General features: G+C 36.5%; 2 protein-coding genes and 1 pseudogene across 2 annotated transcripts; 2 read left to right on the plus strand and 1 right to left on the minus strand.

Annotated features, from left to right (window-relative positions):
* Positions 1 to 115: 115 nt before the first annotated feature.
* Positions 116 to 2,449, minus strand: LOC107467250 (uncharacterized; annotated as a pseudogene).
* Positions 2,450 to 3,120: 671 nt separating this feature from the next.
* LOC107467258 (probable glutathione S-transferase) lies at positions 3,121 to 4,064 on the plus strand. Its single transcript, XM_016086295.3, has 2 exons — positions 3,121 to 3,466; positions 3,563 to 4,064. Exons 1-2 carry the CDS (start codon positions 3,158 to 3,160, stop codon positions 3,914 to 3,916), a joined length of 663 nt encoding a protein of 220 aa, XP_015941781.1. The 5' UTR covers positions 3,121 to 3,157; the 3' UTR covers positions 3,917 to 4,064.
* A 1,283-nt stretch (positions 4,065 to 5,347) lies between these two features.
* LOC107467251 (uncharacterized) lies at positions 5,348 to 6,271 on the plus strand. The gene is made up of 2 exons (XM_052254422.1): positions 5,348 to 5,513; positions 5,664 to 6,271. Exons 1-2 carry the CDS (start codon positions 5,348 to 5,350, stop codon positions 6,269 to 6,271), a joined length of 774 nt encoding a protein of 257 aa, XP_052110382.1.
* Positions 6,272 to 12,112: the final 5,841 nt, after the last annotated feature.

Raw genomic sequence — 12,112 nt, forward strand, 5'->3', positions numbered from 1 at the left:
ATCTCATCACAAAGGTGATTGCCCAGGTACACCTTGATCATGTTATATGTCAAATTACTATTGCATCGTTGCCTTCATATGTCACTGCTCAGTTCATCGATAATTAAATAATATTAAAAATTAAACAAAGTCTGCAATGAGAAAAGTACAATGAATATACCACCAAAAACAAAACGGTAAAACTTATGTTGAAAAATGATATATGGTTAGATATTTGAACAATATAAAAAAGGTCCTAATTTCAAACTCTACTTTCATGAACTCAACATGTGAAAATCAATGTTACTCAGGTGAATCAATATGATGAATTCAGGAACCGATACCAAGATTGCATACCATAAAAATGGGCAAAATAACTTACTATTCCCCCGGATCAAGCTCTTTCACAATGTAGGTAGGAACATAACATCATCCACTAATGAATAAAATCTGTCACCCCAATCCACATCGTTTTTCATGGAAGACTTCACAGGTGAATTCTGCAATTCATCTGGCACATCATTTTGCTTGTGTCGACCAGGTGCATCAAGCTTTGTGTCTTTGCATGTCTCTGCAGTTCTTTGCTCAGCTCGATTCTCGTGTTTCCTCTCGCAAGGATCTTGTGCACCATATGCAACATTTTTTATCAAGGTTTGTATAAAAATCAAGCAAAAGGTCCTTCTTTGTAACCTATATACAAATATGAAAGTTGTATGTCAGCAGTATGCAAGAAACAGAGAATTGGAAATATAGGAATTAAACCATAACGAAGTGCATCAATTCAATTAGGATATGGAAGAAAACGAAAAGCAAGACTGTTCTTCCATTACCAATCAAGTTGACAACCAAGACATGATAATGAATATGGGAAATTTTTAAAATGCTTGAACGTTGAACCTACATCATCTCTCTCCTCTTGAAGTTCACGCAGTCGTTCTAGCTCCATCTGTCTCTCACATTCAGCAAGCTTCTTTCTGTAAGCTTCAGTAATAAATTTGCCTTTGGCAATCTTTTCCTCATAAACAATATCATGATACTGTTCCCGCTCTTTTACCTTTTTAATCAGATCTTGGATATACGTTGACTGCATGACAAAATTTGCAGGATGATGATTAGCAATGTCAGTTGGCATGAAACTGAATTTTTTTTTTTTTGAAAAACAAAAGAAATAATAATAACAATAATAATTAACTCAAAATTATAACACGAAAAAGTAATTTTAACCATAAAACAAGAAGCAACTTTAAGTATTAAAACAAAGTGCTAATTACGAATCAAGAAGGGCTGCATGTCATTGTGACAATCCAATTATCAATACCATATGGAAAGGAAACAAACTATATTTATATAGAGAGAACTTCATATGCTACTTGCCATATTGATCTATATATATAGATAAAATTATATATAATTTTAGGTTATGTTGTTCTATCTTTATAAATTGGACCTTCCTGTCCAAATGTTGCATGAAGTATTGAAATTCTACATGCTGAAAATTAGTCCACAAAAATGATTTGATACAACAAAGATCACGTCATTACCATACTTTTCTCTGTTCGCGATCTTGTATCAATGGGCGGGCAACTTTCTCTTTCATTTTGTCATAGATTCCATCGTAATCAAATACAGTTGGATCTTCTTCTAAGGCTTTCTTTTGCTGCTTCTCAACCCTTAAGTTTAACAAACAACACCCACACACACAAGGATGTGAGATTATATTTACTTCAACAAATAAACTAAAAAATATAATAACCATGTAAATTCACAAGTTCTATTATACTAGAGAAGCATCAACTTACGTCCATAAGATGTTTTTTCTTGCTAGCTTGGAGAGCGATTTCTCTCTCGACATCATTCCCTTCATCAACATTGAGTCCAAAAGGTGCTGCAAGGGGAGGCCTTTTTGGCTGCTGCTTCTGTTTTGCAGGCCTAAGGTTTAAGCCGTACTTGCTCATTTCACCTACCTTATTTGCCTCTGTTTGAACGCAAAGCAAAGAAAACACTCTTTTTATGAATCCAAATTCATTTGTATCAATCCATAAGACTTTAATCACCACAATTTACACGAAACAATGTTTTTAAAAAAGACAAGCAGCTGATATTACTCGAAGAACAAATAAAGACGAGTTCCTGTAGCTACCAAAGACAAGTAAGACGAACAAGTCAATCAACAATGGAAAATGGAGAAGAGAATTTGGGAAATAGGGTTCAAAACAAAGCAGAGAAAGATAGCCAGCACTTCAAATTGAAGCAGAGACAGAAAGTAGAAGTTTAATTACCTTACTTTAGGGCTGTGTCTTGCGAGTTCAACTATCATGAGCTTTGTGCCTTTGCGTTTCACCACTTTTCTTTGCTATGATTCTTCAGACGTAGATTCAAAGAATCACCTAACCAGTGGAATTTGTATCAATCTGCGTTTCGCTCCAAATCTCTGCCCAAGAGAACCAGAGAAGAAGAGCAAAATGTGCACGATTACACGAACACGAAGAAAGAAAACAACCCAAACAAAAAGTGAAAGCCAACAGATGGGCTCCAAAAACCTAAACTGATTAGGAAGCCCAATAAGAGCCCGAACCAAATAAATAGATATAATTTGTTAAAAGAAATATCCCTTAAGCCCAATAGATATAATTTGTTAAAAGAAATGTCCCTTATCTACCAAAAAAAAAAGGAAAGAAATGCCACTTAATATGTTCTATCTTCTAAATAATCCCGAATATTCGCAAAGGAAACTTTGGTATTGCCGTGCGAGCTGCGACCACCACTCATTCAGACAAGAATTTGCCGCAAGAAATTATGTTAAAATTAAAAGTTTCATTAAAATTGAATTGGAAATAATATAATATATTTATATATAAAATATATGAATAAATATAAAAATTAATTTGAATTAGTTAATGAGTACAATTTTAGTGTATTCACAACCGTTTTCTTGAATGATATGAGTTTAAGAGGTTAATTCTCTAATTTATTTTTTTATTTCATTATTTTGAACATATATGTATAAACCACTAAAAAGTTTGATTAAAATTTGACGATTTTTCCAATGTTTTACTAGTTTGGACAAACTTGATAATTGATTCTGGATTAAACTAGCCGATTGAGAACCACGGAAAATATTCATATATATATATATATAGAAAAAAGCATAGCCCTTGTTCTGAATTAGTAACCAAGAATGGAAGACATCAAGGTGCTAGGGTTCTGGTCAAGCCCTTATGTCCACCGAGTGATATGGGCTCTGAAGCTGAAGGGCATCAGCTATGAGTACATAGAAGTGGAGAGGCATGGCAAAAGTCAACTCTTGCTCCAATCCAATCCCGTTTACAATAAGGTCCCTGTTTTAATTCATGGAGGCAAATCCATTGCAGAATCCATGGTCATTCTTCAATATATTGAAGATACCTGGCCTCACAATCCCTTGCTTCCTCAAGATCCCTATGAGAGAGCCTTAGCCAGATTTTGGATCAAATTTGGAGAAGATTCGGTAATCTTAACTCAATCTTCATCTATTCTCTCTTTCCAATAGTGTGTTAAATCAAAATTAGTTTTCTTAATTGAAATTATTGAGTTGGTTTTGTAGACAGCTTCTATTACTGATCTGTTTATGAGACCCTCAAAGGATGAAGAAGAGAGGGCAATTGCAATTGAGAAAGCAAAAGAAACTCTGAAGGTAATGGAAGAGAAAGGACTAGGGGACAAGAAGTTCTTTGGAGGAAACAACATTGGAATGGTGGACATAGCTTATGGATTGCTTTGTCATTGGTTAGAAGGGTTGGAGGAAATTACAGGGTTGAAACTAATTGATCCAAGCCAATTCCCTCGGTTGCATGCATGGACTCAAAATTTCAAGCAAGTTCCTCTGATTAAGGAAAACCTTCCTGATTATGAAAAACTCTTGGTCCATCTTCAATGGCGTAGACAGCAATATATGTAACATTCAAAATAAGAATGTCATATAACTAGCAATAAGGTATATATCTAAAGCTAGTCTATACTTAGACCTAATAAAGTGATCAAGGATATCGAGGAAGTTTTCATGTATGTTTCAAAATTCTGAAAGAAAACAGGGCACTTCTTTACTATTTTGTCTTGGCCTGATATAAGATTTAATACTGTAGTTGTGAAAATCAAATCCGTAATCAAATCGATTAGATTATTACTGAGATTTAATTGATAAATTATTAATTGAATTAGCTAATTTAGTCTTACTTAAATAAAAATATAAAATAATAAAAAATTTAAATTAAATTTTAAAATATATATTTTCGTCAATACTTAATGTCACAATTAAATACAAAAATAAATATAAAATTAATCAATATTACAATAATATCTTAATTTGACACAATAATAATAATAATTAATAATTAATCAATTAGGCAATTAATCAATTCTAACCAAACCTATTATCTAATTCTAATCACACTAACATTGACAATCAATTAGGAATTAATAATTACATCGTAACCATTAACAATCAATGTTAACCATGGTAATTTTAGAGCCCTCAAAATTAAAATTGAAAATAAGGCACATCCTTATTAATTTTTTTTTTTTTGGTTTTTTACGAGATCTCTTAGTTCGATAGATTAAGGATTAATTCTACGCGCGATACTAAGTTCTATTTAAAGAATTTGTTGCTGATCATAAGTTGCTGCACGCATAAGACGGGATTTAAAATCCGATATTTACTTAAAAAACTAATGAACCACTAAATCAACCTAATTTAGTTCATTCCAATTATTTTTATTAACAGAATCATAATATTATAACTACAAAATAAATTAAATAATTAAATATTAATCTCTAACTATTTTGTTTTCAGTGTTTTAAAAGATTTTTGAGATTAATACAATTGGACTGTAATGCTGATATTATTTCTTTTTTTTTTTAATCTTATAAAGATATCGTGTGGACCAATACTTATTAGAATGCAATCACGTATCATGACCTAATATAATGACAAGGTAATTAATTAAGATAAATCATTTACATTTTTTTTTCTTATTTCCTTTAATCTCTTTTTACTAAAAAGTGATTGTAACTTTCATGCATTTAGGTGGTACTTAATGTTGGATGCGATACAGAAATTTTTTCTGGTGCTGTCTGGTGGCATAGTAAGTTTAGTGGCTAAGGTGATTATACTTAGGTGTTGTCTGTGATGACTAGATGTAATCCGTGGCTAGCGTGACTATAAGTGTTTGGTCTGTAATAATGTAACATATAGTAAGTTGACTATCAAATTTAAAGTGCGTTTGTGAGCAACACACTTATTTAAGACAATATTATCATTGTACAAGAAGTGTATCACAATCTACATAAAAAAAGAGGCCAGGTTTTTAAAAACATAGCAATTAAACTTGACATGAACAAAGCTTATGATCGCTTGGAGTGGGACTTTATCGAATTGGTACTTAAGGCCTTTGGGTTTCATTCAAAATGGATCAAGCTGGTTATGGAATGCATCAACTCTACTTCCTACCGATTTAAAGTGAATGGGATCTTGTCCAATAAAATCATTCCAGGCAGAGGTCTAAGGCAGGGCGATCCATTATCGCCATACTTATTCATATTAACTGCGGAAGTTCTCACGATCCTGATGGAAGAGGCATAAGAGAAAGGAAGGATCAAAGGTTTTAAGATTGCTCCAACTGCACTGATTTTTACACACCTCTTTGCAGATGATTGCATTATATTGGCAGAGGCTAATGTAGAAGAGGCATACCAAATAATCTCCATCCTCAATGAGAATACAAATGCATCAGGTCAGAGAATAAACCTCCAAAAATCAGGAATTACTTTCGGAAAACAAGTACCTTTGCAAGCTAGAGTAAATATAGAGGAGGTGATGGGAATGAGTGCATGGGATAATCCGGGAAAATACCTGGGTCTACCGGCACATTGGGGGAGGGCAAAAAGTAGTGCTTTGAGCTGGATAGAAGAGAGAGTGACAAACAAATTAGAGGGATGGAAAGAAAATTTGTTGAACCAGGCCGGGAAAGAAATCCTCATTAAAGCAGTTGTTCAAGCCATACCCGCATATGCCATGAATGTAATCCTGTTTCCTAAAGGGTTTTGCAGTAAACTTAGTGCCGAAGTAGCAAAATTTTGGTGGGCGACTAATGAAAGGAATCGGGCATACATTGGAGAAGATGGGAGAAAATATGTGAGAGCAAAAAAGAAGGGGGCCTTGGATTCAAGGACTTCCATCATCAGAATCTTGCTTTTTTGGCAAAACAAGCATAGAGAATTTTGGAGAATCCAGAAGCAGTTTGGGTCAGAATTCTGAAGTCCATTTATTTTTCGAATAGTAACTTCTGGGATGTAGAGTCATTGGTAGGATCATCCTGGGCATGGAACAGCATTTTACAGGGCAGAAATTTCTTGAGAAGAAGCGGAAGATGGATTGTGGGGGATGGCAAAATGATTAAGATATTGGAGGACATATGGATCAACGGTTTGGAAAAAATTAGAAGGGGTCAGAATCAAGATGTAGAATTGGTAGAGGAATTGATAAAGCAGGGAGAGGGATGGGATGTGGAGAAAATAATAAGGATATTTCCGAGGGCAGTTTGCAATAGAATACTCAGAACACCTATCAGTCTTAAAGGCAGGGATGACAAGCTTAGCTGGCCACATAAACTAAATGGAAGCTACTCAGTTAAGACAGGCTACTACGTAGCAAGGAAAGAGGAACTGGAACAAAGGCAGAACACTCCAAGCACAAGTGGCGAAGACAAGGAAATATGGAGAGAAATTTGGAAGCTCCAGGTACCGCAGAAGATTAAAATTCTTATGTGGAAGGCAGCACAAGATATCCTACCAGTGGGAGCTAACCTATATAAGAGAAAACTTGCAGAAAATTCCATATGCCAAATATGCAATGAGAACATAGAAACAACAGAACATGCTCTATTGCTCTGCCCTTGGACCAGGGCAACATGGTTTGGGGCACAATGCCAGCTCAGTCACTCAATAAACTCAATCTCTACCTTCGGAAACTGGTTCATTTTGAATGTGAGAAGAATTAGAGCAACAATAACACAAACCAGGAAATCATGATCAGCAAGCTAGCCTACTTATGTTGGAAAATATGGAAAACCAGAAATGGTGCTTACTTTCAAAACTTAAACATCAATCCTAGTGCTACAATTTACAGAGCAAACTCTCTAGAAAATGAATTCAGAGCAGCAAATAGAGAGGAACAACATGTTTCAAAAAAAATAATTCAAGGAAAGATAGAGCAGCTACCTGGAGGCCTCCACCCGGGAATTGGATTAAGGCGAATGTGGATGCATCTTTCAATCCAAAGTCCGGGAAGGGAGCAACAGCAACAGTGGTCAGAGACAATAAGGGACACCTGCTCATTGGAACGACTGAAAAAATTGTGACAAGCTCGGTCCTAGCAGCAGAGGCTACAGCAATCAGGAACGCCATCATTTTAGTCAGAAATCTACATTTCAAAAAAGTACTGATAGAATCAGAAAATTTACAGATCATTCAAGCATTAAAATCAAAGAGTATAAGAGGAGAAGCTGAACCAATTCTGAGGGACGTTCTCGATTGGATGGAAGAGATGTAGAATTGTGGACTTACTTGGGTCCCCAGGGAGGCAAACAACCTGGCGCACACTGCAGCGAAATTGGAGTCGGACAGAAAATTGAGGAGAAATTGGAGCAGATTCCTTCCAAGTGAGCTGCGTGAGATACTACGGGATGAGACTCCTCAGACAAACAGATTGGGTTTTTATCCCTCTGCAGAACTGGTGAGATATAATTCAGGGCTACAGCAGCAGAGAAGCAGGAACGACCACAATCATCCCCATAAACAACTTACATCAGAAATTGAAGTGGCAGACATGAACATTCCCGAGCAAATTATCCCTGTTCCAACTTTAGCAAGTAGCTCCATGACACAAAGCAGCACACCCAGAGGAACCGAATCCGATAAAGAAGAGGGAGAAGCGCGTGCGAAGCTTTCCTCCTATTACAGGGTCAATGGCATGGGACCGCAGCAACTGTAGGAGTCTCCAACGGTGGCTTCAGATTACAAGTAAAGGAGGATATCATAGACTTTCATCTGGAGCCATGGATAGGGAAAAGTGAACTTCCCTTTCTCAGACCCAAGAAAATTCTCTCAGGCCAGTGTAGTTGATCTCTTCCCAAACTGGGTTTCGTAGTACCAACATCCAAGGACTAGGAGTAGATAAAACAATCTTGACTGAAGTTCCGATTGACAGTGTCAGCGACGAAGGTTTCGATACAGTTAAATTAGTTCTAATTTTAGTATTTGTGGTGGGAGCTTATTCCGTCGACAGGGCATCAGGCGCCAACACTATGGCCATTAAGATAAGAAAGATTGTGATAGGCAGTTGCAGCATGTATAGGGTTCTAGTTTTTTGGATAAATCCAAGTATTGGAAGGAAGAGAGAATACGCTGTACTGTTTTGAATTTTATTGGAGTTTTTTTGGGTAGGGCCTGTTTCAGGCCTTCTCCATGACCAAAAAAAAAAAACTCCATGGCTGTCACACCTTATGAGAATTGCTAGTGATATTCCCCCCAATGGCGCTAATCAGAACAACGAGACCACTTCTGCTCTAATGAATATGCTCGAGGATGGGTCAAGTCACAAGGATTTCAATCGGATTCTTCCGTCAAATTCTCTTCCGCCGCCTGCCGTACCACGCTTTTCTCTTTCTCTTGTGGTGTATTTCTAAGTTTCTTTTGGTACAGAATTTGACTAATGAATTCAAACAAGAAGACGTGGATCTAAATATATAATTCTTATTTTCAAAAACCAAGTTTACTACTAACAAAAATAACAAAGAATAAAGTAATGATTTTTTATTTTCCATTATAACACTTCCCGTTCACTATTTCACTGGAGCTCCGCCGCTACCTTTAACCTTCTTCATCCCTGGTTAACCGTCTTCACTTAATATAAACATTCAATTAAACTTGTGCAAAAATATAAGAATCTTAGCCCAACATACTCATCTTCAACCTCTTCGTGCCATTGCCACAACCTGAAACCTCGCACCAACGACTTCCTACTGCTTGGGATATTAACACACACAACAAACACTCTATGGACGCAGACCAAGAACTAATGCCTGTTGTACACGGATTTAATCTGACCTTCTTTTCCTCCATGCCCAAAGGATGAACATCACATCAGGTTCCACAATAACCACAGCCTACAACGAAGACATCCACACCATTCCAAAACATAACCAATGTTATGCTTTCTCCACTTTGAACCTACTGCGTCGATGGAGGTTAAATTCGGACGTATCGCCGACCGGCACAAAACCCACCCAATTTCCTCCCAAACTGATTGCACCAATTGACATTCATATCCTAGCATATCATGTATATCCAACACAACTCCTGCAGTAACCAAAAAATAATTTACTGCGTTGAATGTGTTAGTCACACTTTAATGATAGAGTAAACTACCATTTCTACCTATAAAAGTTTAGAACGCTGATAAATCTACCCACGAATAAGCAAAACTACCATTTCTATCCATGAAAGATGGACTTTTGCTAACAAAACTACCCGAATCCTAAAAAATTATTAGAAATTTCCAAAATACCCTTTGATATAACCTAACTCTAACTTCTGTTTTTACTCCACAGTACCATTCTCACCCAAATGCTTCCTCACCGCCACTCTCATTCCCAACCACCACCACCACTAATGTCATCACCATCAAAATCATCCCTTTCTCCTTTTTATGCTGCCTTATACACCAGCGAACTCAACGACACTTCTCGTCGTTCATCTTCACGCCGCGACAGTGCCTTTGCTGCTTCGAATTCGAAGAAGATGATTATATTCAAACCTTGCCTCTTTCCTCACAAACCTTCCATGTTGATTTATGATTGCATTGATGCTTCGCTTTGTTCCCACATAAACTGCCCTCTTTGCCGTGCTGGGATTCTCTCAGCCGCTTCACTGTTTACTCCCATGTTCGCCGGCAGGATCCTACAAAGTCTTGACGCCGACAAATATGGCTCGAAATCAGCAGGGGAAGTAAGGGATTAGACTCCAGTTGCAAGGAGCGAGAAGAATTTGATTCGGTCAAAGGGGAGTGCAGCGCGGTAGATTTCAATGGATTTTCATAGGAACGGAAAACCTAGAATGAATGAAAAGAGAACTGTGAGGTTGAGGATGAGGCACTTGAAGTCGGGTTTGGTTGTTCGTACGGTTTTATGGTTGAGAATAGATTTCTGCATCTGAGATTGTAGAGTTTCTTCTTTTACGGACTTTGGGTTTAATAGAAAGTTGGATATCTCCACCATTGTTACACCAATTGAGGCTGTGAATTCTAACTCTGGTCTATGAGTTTTGTGTATTCAAACTCTAGCATGTGCTTAAGTTGACTGAATTGGGTGGTTCATGATGGGATGAAGTTTTGAGCTAATAGATGAAGGTTGGGAACCGGTTCGGGAGTAGTAGAGGTGGTGGTGGTGACGGTGATGGTGGTATTGGTGGTGAAGAAGAGTTTGGGTGGTGGTGGGATTTAAGAATAGAAAAGTGGTGGTGAATATAAGGATAATTTAGGAATTTTTAAGTGATTTTTTAGTGTTTGGATAATTTTGTCGTGCAGAACCCATATTTCATGGGTACAAATGATAATTTCCTTTTTCTATAGATAAATATGTCAGGATTTTTAACTTTCGTTAGTACAAATGATAGTTTACTCTTAATGATATGAATGCACAATCCACGTGTCATAATGCCATTGTAGGGTCAGCTTATAGCCATTTGTAGCCACCAACAATAAGGCTACTAGAGATGTGGCCTGGCCACGAGAGATGTGGCCTTATACTTATTAGACATTAACACATGGAAAGAAGAAAGTTTATTGACCCGGTTTTGACACGATGAAAGCACAATAACTTTGTTAAAGAGGCACGGTAATCTTCTCTTTTTTTAATCGTTTCTATTAAAATAAATAAATAAATAAATAAAAAATAATTTTTTTGATCGAGTTTTGTCTATCCCAACCAAAACAGCAACACCTGAAGCACCACCTATAGAGGCAACTAAGATGCTAGACTCGTCTTCAGAACTTGGCGGCGAACACACATCGGCTAGTCAGCGAAATAACCTCCAAGTAGTGGTGGTGGAGCAGCAGTGGCGAAGGCAGGTGCACAACGCAGTGGAAGAAACAGGCGCTCGGAATCAAACAGCCACCCGCAAAGACAAACAGCAGCGAGCGTCAGACAACTAGCCAGACAGAGCATGAAGGAGCAGACAACGGCAGTAGGCATGATGCATTCTTCGTCCAACTTCAGCCGTCATTCACGAAAACAATGGATTTATTCAAACAATTGCAAATTATTACTAATATCCTTTCATTTTTCTTTAATTTCAATTTTTATCTATGCTTTAAAAATGTGTAAGCTAGTTAAGTTAGATTGAATATAGAAATCTAGTTAAATTTTCACGTGACAAATATCACTCACTTGTTCATTTGCAAGTCAACTGATAGCCACCTATAACCATTATTTACTTAGTCCCCAAAGATGTGGCCTTTTTTAATTTTTTTGCTAATTGGTCGAAAGAAGGTAAGCACTTTCTACTCAAATAGTTATATTTTTAAATCAGTCACCTTATTTATTAATTCATTTTTTTCAATTAATGAGCAGAACTCGATTTTATAGGGTTTTGGAAAATGAAAAATGGAAAAAACCGGATGGTTTTGTTTTGGGTTTTGTTGAACCGGATGTGATTCTTCATTGTTTTGATTTTCTACATCAGTTTGAGAAGAAAAGTTAGGCATATCTGGAGAGGATAGTTTTTCTAAAGGTGAAAATGATAGCATGGTTTGTTGTTATTGGCAAGTTTAATACAAAAATGAGGCTAGTAAAAACATGGTTTATTATTATTGGCAAGTTTAATACAAAGATGAGGCTAGTAAAAACGCCTTAAGTTTAAATGAAGCAAAATATGCTTTAAGAAGCTGCTGAAGATGGAAATCACCTTTTTTTTATTCACGAAAAAATAGTGAAAAAAAGCAATGCATAAGAAAAGAATTAGATAAGTTAGGCCGGTATATCCAAAAACATATTTTTGGCTATAGTGTGGATAATATGGAGATTTGAAAATCTTAAATTCT

Source organism: Arachis duranensis, chromosome 9 (assembly GCF_000817695.3).
Source record: "Arachis duranensis cultivar V14167 chromosome 9, aradu.V14167.gnm2.J7QH, whole genome shotgun sequence".
NCBI lineage: Eukaryota > Viridiplantae > Streptophyta > Magnoliopsida > Fabales > Fabaceae > Arachis > Arachis duranensis.